The 21,172-nt window shown below is 32.8% G+C and overlaps 1 protein-coding gene across 1 annotated transcript in view; it reads left to right on the forward strand.

The window, feature by feature from the left end:
* The window catches only part of LOC106462778 (piezo-type mechanosensitive ion channel component 2-like), a 166,367-nt gene that overhangs the window by 17,567 nt on the left and 127,628 nt on the right, over positions 1-21,172 (forward strand). The window contains exons 3-8 of the mRNA XM_022390367.1: positions 1,736-1,834; positions 3,049-3,168; positions 11,033-11,501; positions 11,945-12,110; positions 12,719-12,838; positions 19,851-20,096. Of these exons, the coding sequence (XP_022246075.1) occupies positions 1,736-1,834; positions 3,049-3,168; positions 11,033-11,501; positions 11,945-12,110; positions 12,719-12,838; positions 19,851-20,096 (1,220 nt within the window). The remainder of the gene's footprint in view (positions 1-1,735; positions 1,835-3,048; positions 3,169-11,032; positions 11,502-11,944; positions 12,111-12,718; positions 12,839-19,850; positions 20,097-21,172) is intronic.

Consider the following 21,172-nt stretch of genomic DNA (forward strand, 5'->3'; position numbering starts at 1 on the left):
CATGGGTACAAATGAAACCATATTTAAATTCAGTTAGTATGAACTATAGGTAATTTCCCCTAATGTTAAAGATACATGTAGCATATGACAGTAATTGGTATTTTTTGAAATATCAGAGACATGATACTGATAGTGCCAGATGTGAAACTTGGTTATTTTAAATTTTTTTACAGCACAAAAAAGCTATAGAAGCCTTTTTATATATTCTTTAAAATTCAATAAACTGGGTAAATAATAACATATACCAAATTCATTGTGTAAAGGTCTTTATGTGAATTTTATCAAATCCAATAATTAAACTATAAGAATGTCTAATATGGGTAATATAAAAGTTTTTATTGTAAAACACATACAGACATAATGATGTCTTGACCTGTTAAATTCATCATAACAATATGGTAACTTCAACTTTCAAGTGGGTTCCTCAACATCATGATGAAATCCAGTGATGGGAGCAGTATGCTTTACTTAACAGATATTCTGGAATTACTGTCAACAGTGTTATAGTACTTGACGTTAGCTATGTCACTGGTCAGTAACTGTTAATCATCAGTAGTGTTATTTTCTATGTAACTACATAAAAGCAATGGACTGATTACTGTAGACATTTTATAACATGGAAATGTTAACCTAGAGCTAAATTATTAATTTTTTGGAAGTAATTTAATGAAAGAGTTACTAAAAAGGTACAAACAGAAATAATATGTGCAAAAGTTATGAACTTGCTTTCTTTTAAGCCATCAATATGTGTGCTGATAATTTTTACATATGGCAAAGTTGATGGAACTCAATATCCTCTTAGAGTTTTCAAAATAATTTTTATGGTACATTTTAGCAGATTAGAAAGGATCAACATAACATAATGTTTAGGGACAACAAGGGACCTATATTCATCCATCTAGGTTGTCCCATCTGCTAAACTAAACTCAAACTATTAAATAAAAACAAACAAACCTCAAAGCCAGCCCTTATCATTCATATACTTATCAAGCTTTCTCTTAAAGTTACTTAAATTTACTGCTTCTACAACATCTGAAGGCAACACACTCCAAAGGCCAACCACTTCGTTATAAAAATAAAATGGTCCTAGATGAAGATAACTCCTACCTTGCCAAAATTTATATTTTTGTCCCCCAGCCCTACTGTTTTCACCATTAAGTATGAAAAAAGATGATGCATCAATACTATCAATGCCCTTTACAATCTTAGACACCTCATTCAGACCCCCCCCCCTCTTCTTTTTCAAGAGAAAACAATTTGACAGATTTCAACTTCTCCTTGTATGACAACCCCTCCATCCCAGGTACCATTCTAGTAACCCTCCTCAGAACCCTTTCCAACAAATCAATGTCTTTCCTTAGGTAAGGAGCCCATGCCTGAACAGAGTACTTCAAATATGACTTAACCAAGGAACTACACAATGAAATTTTAACCTGTTTAGACTTGTATTCAATATTTCTATACATACCACCTAAAATCCTATTTACCCTCACACTAGCAACAGCAACTTCTAGGATGGCTTAATAGACTGATCAACCATTACACCAAGATCACTTTCTTTCATAACACTGCATGTTAAGGTTATTCCAATCGAAATTATAATTCAAATTATGATAGATCACATGCATTATCTTTCATTTATTATAATTAAAACCCATCTGCATCAAATAAAGTAAAAAATAAATGTTGTGTGTTCTTTAAGTAATACTGATACTTAAAATTGTTTTTCTTGCAGCTGTCATTGTTCGTTTCAATGTGTTGTCATTTATTTATCTTCTCCTTCTGTTGGTGGCACCATTAGTGCCAGGTCCCACACCAACCAATAATGGCTCAGGTAAGAAACAAGTTTTCTTGTGTAGTTAACCAGTTGAATACTCTGCAAACATTTTGTGATTGTAATTTTAACAGCTGTTAGTTTATGATATGAACACCAGATAACATTGTGAGGGGTTCTGCATTATATGTTTTTGAGTAAAATAAAATAGCAGAAATAGAAGAATTGTTTAATGTTTATATACAAGAAGGTTTAACTGTGTATTAAACAGGCTCAAAATGCTTATGAAAACTGATTTTGTAGAAGTTTTTTTTTTCATCAAACATAAATTTTGTGAATAACTGATATAACTCTGTCTTTTTGAAATTTAACTTGTGTTAAATTAATTACATTTTGTTTTCTCTATTTGTATTATTATTAAGTTTTTTCAACATGGAAAGTTAACATATTATTGCACGTTTTATTATCTGTCATATAAGAGAGAACTTAAATTGTAATTACTTTTACTAATTGTACATTTTTATAAAACAATTTTGGGAGCTTTGGAAAAACATTTTGCATTCTATGATAGGAAAACAAATATTTGTCTTAACTAATAGCTAGTAAATTACTGCCACCTGCTGGAGGCTGAAATGTGTTTAAAGTGGAATGCATATTAAATGTCAAAATCTGTATCAGTGTTATTTAAAAATAAGGAACCAGTATATACAGTTGTTAGGTAAAAAACCACTTCAATATAGAAGCAATAACACAATATATATAAGTCTGTATGTTATTAGTCAATTACTGAAAAAATTAAAAAGTTACATAATTTTAATGTAGGTGTATAAGTGATTTAATATTGAAAAACTTATTTTGTAATAACACCTTAGTCATAATTATTTTTTTCTCCAAGGTGAATGATGTGCAGTGAATTATATTTTTAATAGTTCACTGCAATTAGTTCACATTTTGGATAAAAGCTACTATGTGATTAAAGTAAAAACTGCATTTTTTAGCATTACATAAGCATTAAACTAGCATATCTAGATCAGTGGTAAACAATGTCTAAGAAAGTGTTGGTAATGCCTAGGTGGAGGAAGTAATGCATGGTATAGTTTCTGTTTATATATAAACCCTTTCTTATTTTCATTATTAAAATATTTAACCAGGGAATTGGACATTGTATAGTTTTATGTGAATTTATGTTGAAAAAAAATAATTCAGTGTTTGAGAAATTTTTTGTTTTAATACACATAGATGCTTCATCTAATAATGCTTACAAAATGTTTCAGGTCATGCAGCTCGTTATCTCAAAGCTGTCATTGGTCTCAGCACCATTAGCTGTTTAGCACATGTTGTCTTTCAGATTGTTTTGCTGGGTCTAGGGGATTATGGGAAGTTTCCAGTGCAGTGTAAGTAATGTGGATCAATTAGGGTTAACCAGTGTTTGTACTAATGCCATTTTCTACCACAAATAAGTAAACAAAATAAAAATTGCTTAATTTATGTCACATTCCAATGTATTCAATCTTTTACCCAACTTATTACACACATAGAGCTATATTTTGGGAAATATTTAAGTTTTTAACAAAAACAAAGATTATTTCTTGGTTTTCTTACCAATGCACATGCGTATGTTGCTTACTTAGGAAAATATTCTTTCTTACCACTATTAGACAAAAACTGTTTCTAATTAACCAGATTCGACTATCAAATCAACCTCGGTTTAATATTGTTTAATTTTTTAAATTTTAATGAAGAAATCTGGTGAAAGGATTTGCAGTTATGAATTATGCTTAACTAACTAGTATATGATAAATTGCAGTGCAAGAGTGGTTGATATGGATTTATATAAACAAACCAGTTTAAGAAATTCAAAGAGTTTTAGGAAAATGTATGAAAATGAAAACAATGGTAGTGACTAACCACAAGATCATGGTAGTAAACAAATCTTCAGTTGTCCAAGTAAAAATTTCCCAATCTACCATGAAATTTGGACATAAAAAAGTCTATTGCTGAAAACATCCATGAGAATCTCCCTATAATGGTTGGTACTTAAATGTGATTTTAAAATTTAAAGGCATCAAATTTTAAGTTTTAATCTGTGCCAAATAATATATTCCATTGCTACACATCATCAAGTAAAATCTGTGTATTTTAATTTACATTTTTGAAGAAATATTCATAAAAGCATTTAAAATAAGTTTTATAAAGTAAAATATTCAGTTAAAAAGGCTTACAAGTTTTGAGAAGAAAAAAAAGTGATGACTGAATAATAACATCTACTAACTGTTGACATACTGATATGTTCTTCTTGTAGACATGCATAGTGGATTAGTGAGTTTATTTGATTATATGTTTTATTTTTGTATTCTATATGTCAAGTCCAGATATTAACAGATATTATTTTTAAAGTTTCTTGGTAAAACAAATACAAATATTTTTATTTCATAGGAGAAAAAAAATTAACATGGTCAATTGTAGTTGTTTTTTTTCTTCAACCATTCGTGGATCATGAGATTTTAGTTATGGCAGATTTTTGTGTTTTTCCTTTGTGATGTTTACCACCAACTCCCAACACTAATTAGTCTCTTCATCATATAGTTATATACTTATCTTAAACTTGAAACAGATTCTTGAAAAAAATTTCCCTCTCATACTTAGGACAGCTTATGCCTTACAGCACTACAGTTTTCATTCTTTTAACTCCTTAAACCCGATGCAGACCCTGCCAGCATCTGGTCATAAATCCTAATTTACCCAGATGGTGACAGCATCCAATAACATTTACGTCTCTCTGACTGTAAACTAATCCAAACCATGATATTATCGACAAAATTATAAAAATTGAAATTTTATAAGGTATGGTGATAATTATTAGGAAATCACACAAATATTTCCAACAGAATGTGCAAAAACTTATGGATTTAAAAGAGTTAAAACTATATTGAAGACATTCCTTGTTTTTTGAAGTAAGTCTGAACAGTTTCATTTTTCTTGTAAAGTAAAATACAGTAAGTGCTTTATTCTTGTTTGTAACATGTGCCCTCGTGAAGTAACACACATCAAGTGTCATATTTTTAAGTAGTAACATACATCAAGTGCTGTATTCTTGTGTATAACTTAAACTTATTTATTCTTATGACATTACACACATCATGATCTATAATGTTTTAAACTAATATATATGAAGTTCTCAGTTCTTGGGGATCAACTTGTGTCATGTTTTGTGTTTTCACAGAATAAGCTACTACTGATTTGTATTCTTCCAGTGTAATGTGTATCATTATTGATGAGTAATGTGCGTGTCAGGTGCATTTTATATTGTTATGGAGCAGCTTGTATCATGTTTTATTAGCATCATGTTTTGCAGTATTATTAATGTGGAGTAACTTGCATAAAATACTGCTTTCATTTGAAATAGTATTTAACAAGTTTTGCATTGTATAGTGTAATATATATCAATCTGTACATTCATTTTTAGTAAGAGTAAAGAGTAACTTGCTCAATATTCTGGATTCTTGTGGAAGGACCTGTAAGAATTCCTGTGTTCTTGTGGAATATTGTTTATCAAGTTTTGCATTATTGTAGATTAATTTATATCAAGTTGTACATTATTGTTGAGGGACCTTTATAAGTCCTGTATGTTTGTGGAATATTGTTTATCAAGTTTTACATTCTTACGGAGTAACATATGTAATGTTCTAGATTTTTCTTTCACAACATTTATGAAATCCTACATTATTGTTGGGTAATATATAAAATTCTACATTTTGTGAAGTAATGTGTGCCGCCTTGCATTGTTATGGAGTAATTTGCATCAAGTTTTTTATTCTTGTTAATTAGCTACTGTTTAGTAGTTTTATTATTTATATAGATAAAGGTAGAACTGAATCTGCAAATATATTTTCAAAAGAATTACTCAACTTGTTGCAACACAAAGAGCAATCACTTCGTGTACACTGCTGTGGTAATTCCTGCACATGACACAAGCTTTAAACAAAGCTTCCACTTCTACATGTGCCAACTTGTATTGTACTAGCCTATATTGTAACATCATTAGACTATAGCCCTCCATCAATAGGAGGGTGATACATCTCTCATGCACTGTAATCCTCAAACATCTGATTAAAGGCTTATTGTTTCCTTGGTACTGCTTGTCTTTATACATGTTTTTCTATAAGATTTACCAGAATTTTTTGTGCTTATAGGTTTAATCTTTCGTTACCATTCGTTATGTAGTCTTTATTTCTGTAATTTTCTTGTTTATATGACAGAATAATAACAGTAAGAACTTTCTTCACGTTATCTTCAATTTGATTTTCTTTTAATCGACTTTCTGCTTTTGGGACACTTGATCCATTGTCTGTTCCCATTGTTTAATCCAACTTATGATTTTTGTCCAGTACTTGGCATATGCACCATCACCATCCCAAAAATAAAAATCTATCTTGTATGTATTTTACTAAAATGAATCACCACAACATCAGTATTGTGAATTAACTCAGTTATGTATTCATGTTCTTACATTTCTGGCATCTCTCAAGGTTTTAAAAACTCCTTCACAGAAGTCATCTAATACTGTATGGACAACTGAAGATACTTTGATGGTCAGTAATATATGTGGTTGGTTCCATTCTGATCTTGGATCCAGGATTCTTGACTTCCTGTTTTTGTTACTTCAGCTAAGCCTGCATCTTCTAAGTGTTTCCTTGCCTGTTTTTATTTCTCCTTCCCTCTTCCATATGTGGATCATGTAGTTCCACTTTTTTCTTTCACTGGTTGTATTCCACTGGTATGTCTCTTTTGCTTTCTTTTCTTCAGTAATTTTTTTTAATGAATCTCTGGCTCTCTTTTTACATGAACCTCTTTCACTCAAGTACTTTCTTTAAGTTTAGAGAAATTCTCTTTTTTCCTTACCTTTTCTTTCTCTTTAGCTACTTATCTACATTTCTTTTTCAGCTTTTTTCATTCATTCTTATGCTTCACCTTCACTTGGAGATTTTCCATCATGCCCTGTCAACATTACTGGTGCAATTTGCACATACCTATTTTTCATCTTGCTCTCAGTTTTCTTCCATTTTGTCCAATTTACCTTGGTTTCTTTGTTTCTGGGACGTTTTTTGTCTGGTTTCCTTACTTTCTGATTTTTGCCCCCTCCAATATCCTCTCCAGGATCTCCGTCTTGCATCTTTTCTTTGTGATATGATTTTAGGGGCATTTCTTATCCATTTGCTTTCTTGTTGTATACAGTCTCTTGCGGTTGTCCCCTGTTCTGTTTGTTGTCACTATTTATACTCCCCCCTCTTTGAGCTGTCATGTATCTTAAGGTAATTTATTTTTGGAGCTACCCCAGTCCTGTAGGAACTCTGCTTTCTCATTTTGTTCATTGGTGGTCTCCTTTTGCTACAGCCTGTTGAATTCAACAGGTGCTCTTTCAGAGGAATTACCTATATTTCTACTCTCCACCTTACATTTTTTGAATGCCATGGGATACTTCTTAAATCCCACTCCAGGGTTTTGCTCCTGTCTTTTTATTGTTCTCACAAATATGGGAGGTTGTTGACCAAATATCAGTCAGTCCCACCTGATCCAACTTTGTCCTTTCCTCAGTTTCCAATGGGCAATTTTCTTACTCTTTAGTGGTTATTCTCTTTACTGGTGGGTAACTTATTTGAGGATTCTGACACTTTTTCCAATCCCAATTTTTGTGCCTACCCTTTGCTTCTTTCAGTTCATCCACAATGGTCAAACATTTGGTTCTTGGTTCGAGTTGGCTATAGCTAATTTTTTTCATTAGGTCCATTGTGTTTTTCTCAGAGGTTACATTCTTGAGGCTAGTTGTACTACAACTTTGTGGATATTTGGCTTCCTTAGGGAATCATCTTGTTTAGGGTGACTGGCTTTGATTACTTCATTCTCAACCCCCACCCTGTATTTCATTCACTTGTGGTTCTCTATCACTTTTTATGCAGAGCATGCTCAGTCTACTTCATTATTTTTGTGACATGGAGCTTTTCATATCAGGATTCTCATGTCTCTTTCATTACCTGCAAAAGTCTTCTTTGTGAAGCCTCTTCTCTTGAGTCTCTCATTCTTCTTGGATGTCCCCATACTTGTCTTCATTAGTGGTTTCTGGCCTGTCAATGCAGGTATCTCTAGAAATACACTGTCTACTTTTCACCTCTTCCAGTTGTAGTGGCTTGCATAATTTCATACAACTCTTTCCCCTTCTTTACCCAGACTTGCATCTTGTTTGGGGCCTTTCAGGGCTCAGAATTCAGTTTGTGTGTTCCTTCCACTTGCATATGTAGGTTTTTTATCCATGGTGAGCATAACACAGGTGGGATTTTGTGTTGGCTTTATGCTTGACAACAACAATACTACAAACACTCCTTTCCACTGCATGTGCTCCAGTGGGGTACAGTTCTGGATGCCTGATCCAGTTCTTACTTCTGTTTTTGAATTTTATCTTTTGGGTCCATGACCACCTTGTTCAGTTGTTGATCTGTCATGTCTAGAAAGCTCAGTCCTTGGTGGCAGAATGAATATCCTACCTAGATCCGGACCCTTCCTACAGAGTGGTTTCTCCATCTTCTGGTGTTTTCAGTGTATTTGCTCCCACTATGGGCATCCTGTCATCACAGCATTTCCACCTCCTCTACACTCCTTGCCTTCACTCATTTGGTATCCATCTTTGGACTATAGCTCTGGCTAAGGATGCTGTGTGTCTAAGGTGGCTATACATCCATTTATAAGCCTTAAAAAGTTCTTAATTTTCTTCTTTGTCTCATTTTTATTTTAACCTTCTTCTGCATTATATACCACAGAAATAGTCTCATTTTCTTCACTAATTGCCCCAAAATTTGGTTGGCTTGGGAGGATGATTGGATGTTTTTTCCATTCATCCTTCCTTCCCTGTACTGTCATTCCAACCAGGATTGCCTCCTTTGTTCTATAAAATCTATTCAATATTATATTACTCAGACTGCCCATTTTTAGGATGCACAACAACCTTTTTCTTTGCTGGGGGATTCCTCTTCTTCTAGCAACCTATTTCTTTCCACTTTGCTTAGTCAAGTTATACACCCCATCCAGCTAGCTTCTTCTGTATGTGATGAACCTTGTCATGTTTTTCATGACTTCTACCATCATGTTTGTTATCTCATGGCATCTTTTGCTTCTAGCTATGTACATTCCCTGTATGAACTCTTGTGGGTGGGGGATGTAGATGACCCTTGACACATTAGTGTCCCATTACTTACACAGAGAGGGGTTTCATCTACCCTGACTTTTGTCTCCCTCCAGTTGTCATTCTTCAATCTTCACAGTGACTATGATGGTAAATTATTTATTTATTTTCCTCCATTCTTTTTGAGGTCTCACAACCACCTTATATATATATGTATATTATGAAAACGATGGAACCTATTGAGTGGCAGATGTTGCCTCACAGAGAATATTTACCTAAAATTTGCATTGAGTGGGATTGTATGGAAAGTGTTAAAACTATCCACCCCTGCTCAGTGCCTACTGTTGAGATGGGGTTTTCTGCTTCTGAATTATCTACATTTCATCTTCCAAGTTGTTCTTTAGTTGTGAGAAAAAAAAAGACAGCTATAGATATGTGCCTGCCCTCATATGTCTCTTGCCTGATTTCTTTAGTCACACTAATCCATTGCACTGTCTTTCAGTGTGGGATCGCATTCCGGATGATTGTGTCACATGACAATGGTTCAGGCATCTCACCTGTATCCCTCCCATTTCTTTTCATGGAATATGAGAGAATCTTTGCTTCCTCAAGCCAAAGCCAATGGGGAAGTCAATATGGAGAGTTTTTCATCAGGAAGTGCAATTCCACTGAAATGAGTCCAAGTGGACACATCCCTTATTTGGGAAGTAGGATTGGAGTGTTATCTGATAATAGAGTATAAGATACTCCACTACATTGTGAATTAAGCCTTTCCCAGTGGTTGGGTTTAAATGGATGGGCTTTGGGTTTGCCTCGTGACACAGGTCTGGGATGCTACTCCCTGCACCTGATTTTTGTAATTCATATCTCAGGTAAGTTTCTTCCCAACATGGAACAATCTGATTTAGAGTGTTAGCCACACTACACACTCATGCTTAGCTGTCTGCCTGTGAGTTATTGGATGGTTCGCCAATCTGCTATTCCAGTCAATTTAGTGACATGTTAGCACCTAGCAAAATATTCTCATTACAATTTCTTTTGCACTACCAATTCTGTTCGGCTATGATTATTCCCTGCTTGAAATGGATGTGGACTCCACTGATTACTGCTCTATTAGGCTACCCCACCTTGTAGATGTCACACTTCATGGGCTTTCCATTTCTGATGCTGTTTTTGGAAAGGAGCTCTGTCTTTGTAATGTCTCTGTATTGATCCTCTCCACCATCTTCAATGTGGTATTCTAGCTCTGTGTTCTGCAGGGAGATGAGTAGCCTTTATGAAGTTAACATTTTCCTTACCTGAAAACGTAATTCATACATGTATTCACCTCTCTGCACCTCCTCCCTCCCTCCCTTCTTCCTCATTTTTGACGAATTTAGTTTGCCTCGTAAAGAATGAGCCTGTATTCATGTGCTCTTGGAGATTACTATGCATGAGGGATGTGTCAACCCTCTTATTGGGGGATGACTGTAGTTTAATGATGGTGACATAATAAACTGGCACAATACACACATTGACACTTGTAGGGATGGAAACTTTGTTTAAGGCTTATGGCATGTGTAGGAATTTATACACTAGTGTTTGCAAAATAATAGCTCTTTGTGATGCATATAGTTTAGTATCTAACTGAAAACATTTTCAGGGAAGGAAAATATTAACTCTGGGTGGAATTAAGCTAATATTATAATTTTGTGATGTTTGTTAGGGATGAGACAAATATTTATTTTGGTCAGATATCAGACACTGTGTATTTGGCTCCATATATTCAATTGGGTTTGAATATTTTCAGCATGAATAGTTGATGTGGCTATACATATTGAAAATGTACTGCAGGTTTAATCTACCTATTCATATTAGTATAGTATTAAACTAATTACTTTGTCACTGTTTTTTTTTAAATTTAATAAGAACATTCACAGGACGTACTTTTCTGCATGAGAGAGTAGACATTGCAGATTCTCTAAGGGAATGTGGCACGTGGCAGCATGAGTTGGTGAAAAGTCAGTTGTAAACTTTAAGCACTCGATCTTGATAATATATTTCTCAATCATTTGTTATTTTGTATTTTTATTTTAATCTTTCAGGCACACAGGATGGTAGGCTGCTTGCTCTGGTTGGACTACACAGATTGGACAGCATACAACCATTGGATGCATTACGTCTCATGGTATTGGACTTTATTCTTCTTCTGACAGCTGTAGGGGTTTTGGTTACCTGTGAGAAAGTTTCTGAAGAAAGTGATGAGAAACAAGAGATTTCTATCAAGAGAAAGAGAAAGTGTTCATCAGAGGTCATGATTATTGGTGGAGAGTTTCTTTTCTTGGTATATTTAGCAGGTGCAGGGATTCTCCATCCATCACTGATATCATCCATTTATTTTCTTTTGTTTCTGTACCTTAGCACTTGGTTGGCAAGCAGCCGTAAATTGGGTCATGCATTTGTTCTGGTTAGAACAATCTTGGCTGTATACTGTGCCATTCATTTTATAATTTTGTATCTCTATCAACTTGATTATGCTCAGGAGCTTATCCATCCCTCAAGTCAGGAAGCAAGGTTTGTAAAAGGATGAAATATTGAAGTTTTATTATAGAAAGATAGCTAATTTTAATTGTGAGATAAACCAAGATATTACATTATTACAAAAAATAAAGTAATTTATTTAAGCTTCAGTGTTGGAAAATGTTAACTTTTATTCAAACACTGATTTAAAATATGGTTGAGAGACATAAGTAAAAACTGTATATTGTAATGATTAATATTAAATTAAGGTTTAACACTTACATTATATTAACAAATACTTACACAGTGTTTTCCACCCTGCTTCAAGAACTTTTATTTTCAATAGGATAGGTTTCAGTTAGAATAGATTTGGAGTCTACTCAATGAACAAATATAGAATACATTATATTTTTCAAAAAAAATTAATAATTTCAGTATTTATTTATAAGACATTAAGTGTAAAGAAAAGCTTTCAGTAATATTTTTGTATCTCATAGGTTGCTTGGTTTTGTGGGACTTGTGGATTCTACCTGCAGAACGGATCAGGATAACCGTAGTGTTATCTACCAACCAGAACATTGGACTGTGTATATACAACCTCTTATAGTGCTTGGTCTGTATTGGATTATGTGTTTTCTGACTCGCTATAGGCTCTCTTCACATGTGGGTATCTTTTTGTTTATATATTTGCATCAGTTTTATTGAATGTAAAGATTCCTAGATAGAGATCATAGTTTCAAAACTTTCTAAGAAGAAGCATTTTATTCTAGCTCTTTTTGAAGTCTTTTTATTTAACTAATGTTTTTTTGGAAAAATAGGCTGCTTTTAATTAATATTATGGTCAGTTGCTTTTTATCTTTTTTTTGTAAATTCTTTAGAGCTGTATTATCTTTTAGATAGAAATAGAGTTGGCTTTTAGCAATCTTTAAAGTTTAGTTTGAATGTGTTTTTTTAGATTGCAGCATATTTAGCAGTATTGTAGTATAATTTGAATTTGTCATATAATTTGACAGAATAACCCAAAACATATTCACCACATGATATTTATTCAGACTTTTGCACCTTATTTATAAATGAGTTGTTTATTTCATAAAAAAAGCTCTCAGTTACACGTGTAGTTTCAAAATTTCTCCCAATTTTTAAACTTAAATGCTTTAAGTTTTTATAAGCAGTGGCTAATAGCCTCATAACTAATAAAATATTTATATTGACAGTGAATGATTGGTTAAATGATTGTAGGTCTAAATTTTAAAGATTATTGGCCTGTTTAGGTAATAGAAGAGCTTCCAAATGATTCTGAGCATGCAGTAACCAGAGATGATTCAAACAAGAGCTCACCTGCCAGCTTATTAAGACGTAGAAAGAGCAACACGAAAGAAGGCTCTCAAGGTGTACGTACTGAAAAACCCTGACTAAACTCCTTCCTGACTACAGTTTTGTCTTTACATGTTGCTTAAATTCTTTTCCAAACTGCTGCTTTAACTCTTATTCTAACAACTGAATTTTCTTCACTTCACTTATACTCTGTCATTACTTAATTGTTTACATGTTTTCATTTAATACCTCTCTTATTTTATTCTGAAATAACTGCTGCTTTGAGTGTACCTAACCACTGCTTTGTTCTTACCTAACCACTTTTTTGTTCTTACCTAAACATGATTTTGTCCTTGTTTAATTGCTAGTTTATCTTTACCTAATCACTTTGTCCTTCATAACCATTGCTTTCTCTTTATGTAGCCACTGCTTTTCCTTTTCTATCTGCTACTTACCTAACCTGCATTTTGTCTTTCCTCAGCCACTGCTTTGTCTACACCTAATTGACCTATTTGCTGCTTTGTCTTTTCTTAACTTGCGTTTTCCTTACCTAAATGGGCTGAGTGCAGTCAAGTGGTTCACTCTCCATTACCAGAAAAACAAATCACTCTTTGCATTTTGGGGCTGTGGTTGCATTATAAATATAACAGTCAAATGCCACTGATTTGATCTGGGGAGCCCATGAGTTATAGGTGGGTGATATTAAATAGCTGACTTACCTCTAGACTCTCACTTCAAAATTAGAGACAGCTAGCACAGATACCCCTAAAGTATCTTTCCATGAAATTCAAGAAACAAGCAAACCATCCTTTGTTGTTACTTAAACCATAGCTTTGTCCTTCCATAACCACTGTTCTGTCCTTACCTAATCCACTGATTTGTAATTAAGTAATCATCACCACTTTGTTCTTATCTAAGTGCTGCTTTGGCCTACTTTAAACACTGCTTTAGCTCTCTTCTGAACTGACACTTTCTTTCTTTTTCTTATCTCAGTCTCATTCTTTTTTCTAGCTGCTACAACTGCTTTAGCCATTTTCCTAACTATTACTTTAAACAATTTTATACTTGATGTTCTTGTTTTTGATTAGTTGTAGCTTTAACCTTGCTGATTTTACCTTGCCTGTACCATTTCTTATTGGTTAGAAATTAAAAATATATGTATTAATTGTTATTAATTGTTTATATTTTATTATTTTGTGTTTGCTATGAGTACTACTGTACATATTTCTAGCATCTTCAGTTATTGAAACACATCGTTTGCTGTACATTACTTTAGTTTCTGCAATTATTTGTGGTTCATAGAACAACTTTTATAGACAAATTGTATATTAGAAAGTTAACCAGTGATTGATTATTGCATTATTTCCTTTTGTAATGTTTTGAAATAGTTAATTTGATTGTAAAGTTAAAATTATAAATCTATACATTTAACCAGGTTCATAAGAGTGCAAAATTATAAAAATCGTTGGAATTTAAAGTCTTTGAATGTTTGAATGACCTTTTTGCTAGACTTTCCAAAATACTTAAAATGTCTTGTTTACTGAATATCAAGCTGTTTAAAAATGAAAGTGTCCACACCATCTACACAGTTTCTTCACAAACTGTTTTAAAAAACAAACGTTTAGTTTCTGTGTTTTAAACATGCTAAACATGGCAAATGTGGCTTTGTTTGGTATTTGATAATTAGAGAATTTAGCCAAAGCATTGTTTAAAATAATGCTTCAAATATTACCTTTGTCATTATATAATGTTATTTGAAAATAACATTGGCATAGTGAACTACCACATCCTTCAGACAGTGACAGATGTAATGGAAAAAATATTTGTTGATTTTAATTTCAAATTCACAATATGCATCTACACGAAATGTGGCAAGCTTTTTAGTGAAAGTACAAGTGTACTCAAGATATGTCTGTGAAATGATGACCTCAGTTTGATTTAAACAAGTCAGGGTACAAGGTGATGTTCATATGAAGAATAAAAAATACTTTTTTTCTCCTTCCTACAGTTTGCAAGTTGCATTTGCATAACCTCTAGAACTTTTGAAATACATATATCCCCTTCTAGGAGCTATTGCTAAATCAGTAATGTAAGGTGAAATGAATAGTTGATATCTTTGGCATCAAATACTTAATACCATATTGAATAGAACTCTGTAAAAGGTTTATGCATGTGCACTTTAACCCCCACTGGCACATGCAGAGTTAAGTATATAGTGCATATCTCTGTTATTCTCTAAAATTAAAAAAAAGTCAACAAAATTCCTCAAATTTTAGTCTAATGGTGGTGTATCAGTGTAATTACTCTAATTATTGTATGCTTTATTTTTTTTGTAAAAACAGTTTTAACCACATCTTTGTATCTTTAAAAAGCCTTAATACAGAATTTAAGAATGACAAGAACCTTTAATAGAATGGGTATATATATATATATATATATATATTTGTTCTGCCAAATCAGAATATTTTATATTGGTTCAGTATTGACCTTTTTTTTTATCAATAATCACTCATGTCATCAACAGCTAATATTGATTATCTTAAAAGTATGAACATGAAAATTTAAAAATGCTTTGAAAATGTTCAACCTTATTGATATCAAAGTGTTTAAATAGTAATTTCTTAAGCTTGTATCATATGTATAGTTTTAACAGTATTCTCTATCCACCATGGGAACCAAATCATTATGGAATTTATTGTTATACAGTGTCATTCTGTTCACTGTTGCAGTAACCGAGTCATTATAAACAACATAAGTGTACAGCATTATATGTGTATTGTAGCGATAACCTAGACATTATGAGAAACATTATTAACAGTGTTGTTTTTTCATTGGAGCAGTAACCTAATCATTATAAACAATATAACTATACAGCATTATGTGCATGTTGTAGCAGTAACTTAATCATTATAAACAGTGTAGGTACACAGGATTATGTGTATGTTGTAGAGATAACCTAATCATTATGAAAACCATTGTTTGTCTGTTTTGTTATTGAGTTGTCTTTATAAAAGTCCTAAGCACAAATCGTTTTTTTTTTATAACATAACATAATGTTTTGGGACAATGGGACCTGTTGGTCCATTTCAGCTCTCCCATCCTCTAAACTAAACTAAAACAATTATTATAAAACAAAATAAAAATAAAACTTAAAACCAGCCCTTGTCATTCATATACTTGTCAAGTTTTCTCTTAAACTCACTTAAATTAACTGCCTCTACAACATCTAAAGGCAACCCATTCCAAAGGTCAACCACCCTTTTGGACAAATAAAACGGTCTTAGCTGACAATAGTTGCTACCCTGTCAAACTTTATATTTGTGTCCCCAAGTCCTACTATTTTCACTGTTAAATATGAAAAAAGATGATGCGTCAATACTATAAGTTCCCTTTACAATCTTCAGTCATCCTCTAACTCCTTGTTTTTCAAGAGAAAACGATTTGAGAGATTTCAATCTCTTCTCATATGACAAACCCTCCATCCCATGCACCATTCTAATAACTCTCCTCTGAACCCTTTCCAGCAATTCAATGTCATTCTTTAGGTATGGAGGCAAAGACCACAATACTCCAAATGTGGCCTAACCAGTGACCTATACAATGAAATTATAACCTCTTTAGACTAAAATCCTATCTTCCCTACCACTAGCAACAACACACTGCTTGGATGGCTTTTTTTTCATACATCCTTTTTGATGTCCCAATTTCTTCTTTTGCCAACTTTCTTGATCTTCTGCAACCTTCTAAATTTAAATTTCTTAAATTTATGATGCTTTTCTTTAATGATTTATCTTATACTCTTTGTGAGCCAACCTGGTTTTTTACATGTAGCTACCAGTTTCTATCTATAAGGAATATGTTTACCTTGAATTTCACATCTGATCAGTATCTCGAAATAATTAAGCTGCCGAATTTACAACGGATAATTTTTGTTGTATCCCTTCCAAATTAGCTTTTTTTTGAAATTTGTAAACATAATATTATTGCGTATCTGCTCGTTTGTTAATTTCCAAAATAATTTATTTCTGAGGAACTTCAGTGATACGAGTCCTTTCTCAATAAAAACTACTTTATTCTTTCTTGATACAACTTTGTAATACACAGAATTCCACATTCACTTTAAACTTAACAACCATTATAACATTATAAATCACAGCAATTCACACACTTTACTTATGGTGCCTATTGTTCCCTTGACTCAATTATCTATCTCTTCAATCTATCTATATCTCTGCAATTGTGCTGGCTTTACTTGCCAGGCTTATATACTAAAAAAGAGGGTGCCTCGAACAAACTTGGTCTTCCCCAATAATTTATGATCCTTCAAGAAACTCCAGCTCTCATGCTCCCAGCGTTGCGTGACTTCTGCTGTCATAACAATATCATTATTTCTTATCTCTATATGCAGCAGAACATTGAACCCAATAGAGCAATGATCACTTGCACCCAGAAGTTTCCCAGTTTCCACCCTCTCTATCATTTCTATGTTTGAAGTTAATAATAAATCTAAAATAGCATTGTTTCTAGTAGGTTTCTTGACTAATTGGTGAAGAAAGCCATCTTGAACAGTTTCAGAAAACCTTTCTCCTTCATGGTTTATCTTTAGCATTTCCCAATCTATATGCCTGAAATTAAAATCACCCATAATTATGATTTCATCAACAACTGAAATCTTAATCTCATTATACAGTTTTCTTTAATTTCATCGGTATCATCTGATGGTCTGTAACAAATTCCTACTAAAGCCTTTTCCCTTTAAATCCACTAACAGAAACCCAAATGGATTCAGTCTCCTTGCTATTTTCTTTGATATCCTCAACTTCAACAGGATGTAACTCACATTTTACATATAAAGCCATTCCTCTCCCCACTCTTTAGTACTCTATCCCTATTATATAGTCTGTATCCCTGTATTTCAAAGAAATTTCTGTCATCAAAATCATCTACATTTAACCATGTTCCAGTTATTCCCATCATATCAAAATCTTCCCACCGGTGCTCTAAAGTCGTCTATTTTATTTCTTATACTCTAGCATTACAATAGTAACAATTAAGTCTATCCTTATAACTACTTCTATACTCATTTCCTATGCTAAACTTTTCTCTGCTTCTTATTCTTTTTACATTTAGTTTATCCTAGCCCTCACCACTGTCTAGTCCTAGTTTAAAACTTCCTTTACAGCTGAGTTAATAGCCCTAGTAAACAAGCCAGCTCCTTTCCTACTTAAATATAAACCATCCATTCCAAAAAGCACCTTTCTTCCAGTAAACTGATCCCACAAGTCCAACCAGCCAATCTGCTCATCCTTACATATTAATCTAAGCCTAGCATTTAGTCCTAATGACCTACTTATATCTTCTTCCCCACATTTAATTCTGGGCAGTATCCCTGACAAAATTAAATTATGGCCTTTTTTTTTAAATGCCTTTATCAACCCCTTGTATGTATTATTTAACTCCTCTGACTTACATTTCCCTACATCATTAGCCCCTACGTGCACCACAAAAACTGCATCCCTGCTAGCCCCCTTTATTATATCTTTTGCTCTATCAGTTATATCCTTCACCTGTGCCCCTGGGAAACATAATTTAATTATTTTCTCACTTATTTACCCCACAAATTATCCCATCCACCTATATCCTCCTTATCATCTACATCCTTATCTGACCCTTTTGTTTTTCCTTTCCTCCAATAGTTCCTCATCTGCACAAGCCAAGGGCTGAAATCTGTTGCTCAACAGAATAGGCTTATTACAACTAAATCCATTACTTTTAGCCCTATTAGTACTATTTCTAACTTCCTGAAAGTCATTATTAGCTGATGCATCCCTTTCATGTAAAAAATTAAGCTCCTCTTGAAATCCTGCTACCATTTCCCACATTTTTATCATTCTTTTTATCTGTTGCCTCTAATTAGGATAGCCTCCAACTTCTCCAACCTACAAACTATATATACAAGTTGCACATAAAAAAAAAGTACATACCAGTCCAGAGTTCCCAAATACAACCTACTCATTCCACCCACCACACCTAACAAACTGTGAATGCTAAAGTCCAACACTAGTCTTACCCATCGTATTTATAGCCTGGAAATAAATACTCAATATTTTTTGTAAATACCAGTAGCCTATTGCGAACACTGTTATTGTTAAGCCTAATGTTTAAGAATCAAGTATATTAGTTTATCACTACTTTATGCTCACACTAGATTAATTAAGTTTGTCTTTAATTTTTATCAGTGACAGATAACTAGTTTTTACTTTATTTTATATTTACATAAAATTAATAGCAATAATACAATGTATTTAGTCTGATTTATAACCTACCTATATTGCTATAAACTGAATTTAAACTAATGGATCTAAACTAAACTAATTTAAACAATATAATACTTAAAACACAAAGAGACAAGTAACTAGGCTGATTGTATTTCTTTAATAAAACAATGTATTTAACATGTTTTATGATTTATCAGTAAGATGAATTACAGCTAAAACTGAAAGTACAGTTATACATTTTAAGCCTAGTCTAATGTTGTAGTACAGATCATACCACTAAGCTCTTATTTATAATTTTAACCCTACTATTTTTATTTATGATGATATTGATATTAAATAATATTCAAAAGTCTATGACAGTATAACAGCTTATCTTTCCAACGTCTTCCCTATCTGTTGAGACACTAGCACTTGTTCTGGTTTTTATGTTAGTCTTGCTATTGTAGAGGTGAATAGTGTTTTTGTGATACTACTAATCTCTTACATTTTATATGTATCATATATTTATCCTGTTTGCAATGCAAGTGGCATTCTTTTCCCTGTGATAAACATGAGCAGGTGCTTTATAATCAAGCAAAAAACTTAATTGGAGATACAGGTAATTGCTGTCCTATTAAGAACAAACTACAATTTGGCTTGTTATGAATCTCAAAGAAGAGAACACTCTTAGGTCATGCAAATAGTATTATTTATCTATGTTAAACATGGGCTGCAAGATTATAACTTAAGTAAATATTTTAACTTATGTTAGGTACTTGTAGTTGCTGTTCTGTTAAAGACCTGTGTTTTGATGAATCTCATTGTTTCTCAGCTGTTAGAAGATGATGAAGAAGGACACACTTTTTCCATGGATCCATCTCAGCCTAAAGACAGCCTGGCCATTGACCTAAATGGCAGCATTATTTTTTCCACTGATGGCGATATCATGGATGGCAGCAATGTAGGTGATGAAGTTACTTCAGGTGATGGGAGGAAGCAACAATTTTTCTTGTCCTTAATTTGTTTGTTTCGACTTATGAAGAAAGGAAGCTATGTGGCTACTCTGATTATAATGATGGTAAATGTTTTCTGTTAAAAATACTTGAAACAAGAGAACATATTATTACACTTTACTTCAAGGAAGGTACCAAGTAGATTAGGCTTTACAATTCCTATCATAATTTGTGTTATTTACTTGTTGCTTAAAAATACACTTTACATTTTGCAACTCACTATAGAAATCATTTTCAATTTATTTGAAAAAGTAATCATATAATTTGACAATTAAATTTAATTTCAGTCTTCTAGATTGACCCATATTTTAATTTTGCTAGGAAAGTAAGTCTGAGATAATGTATTTCCTGGTGTTTGATTCATTTTGTATTTAGTAAATTAATTTGCAGTTAATAAGTAGTAAGTACAGGAGAAGGAATAGAAAAATAATTGTAATTTGTGATTGCATCAGATGGGGTTGGTTTGACTTACTCTCATTACGTATAAATTTCTTTATTTCTATGGTATTTTTATGCAGTCATGGGTAAAGCATACAAGCTGCTAACTTGAGGAAGTTTACGTAAAGAATAAAGATAATAACCAGCGAGTTGAAAAAATATAAAACATATATTTATTCATAACACATATCACATTCATACACATAATATCTATACATCATTTTTCAGCAATTCAGGTATTTCTTCTACAATTTTTCCAATATACTCATTACTATTTCAATCACACTTAACAATTCATCAATTACTTCAATTTCTTAACAGTCCTATGAATATATTCAAATGATTACACTACTAGATTGAGATTGTGAGATAAGACTGCCTTTGCATGAGGTAATAAAGCTCACAACATGATGATAGGTCTAGAAGTCTTGATTACTGTAGTTATTAAGCATTATAAGTGGACTAACTTTAATAAATCTACATCTTTCCATGTTTCTGTTGATATGCATTATCTTATGGCTTTTTATAGTTGTGTTCTAAACCCTTTAGAAATAGTATTTATTCAGATTACCTAGAATATCGGTTGATTTCAATTTACACATATCACCAACTTGAGGAAGTTTACATTAGAGTCATGGAGACAAAATCAGAATTCACAGAATGAAAAAAATATTCTAACAAGGTACCTTACTTTTGCTCACAC

Source organism: Limulus polyphemus, unplaced genomic scaffold, assembly GCF_000517525.1.
Source record: "Limulus polyphemus unplaced genomic scaffold, Limulus_polyphemus-2.1.2 Scaffold48, whole genome shotgun sequence".
In the NCBI taxonomy this organism is placed as follows: Eukaryota; Metazoa; Arthropoda; class Merostomata; order Xiphosura; family Limulidae; genus Limulus; species Limulus polyphemus.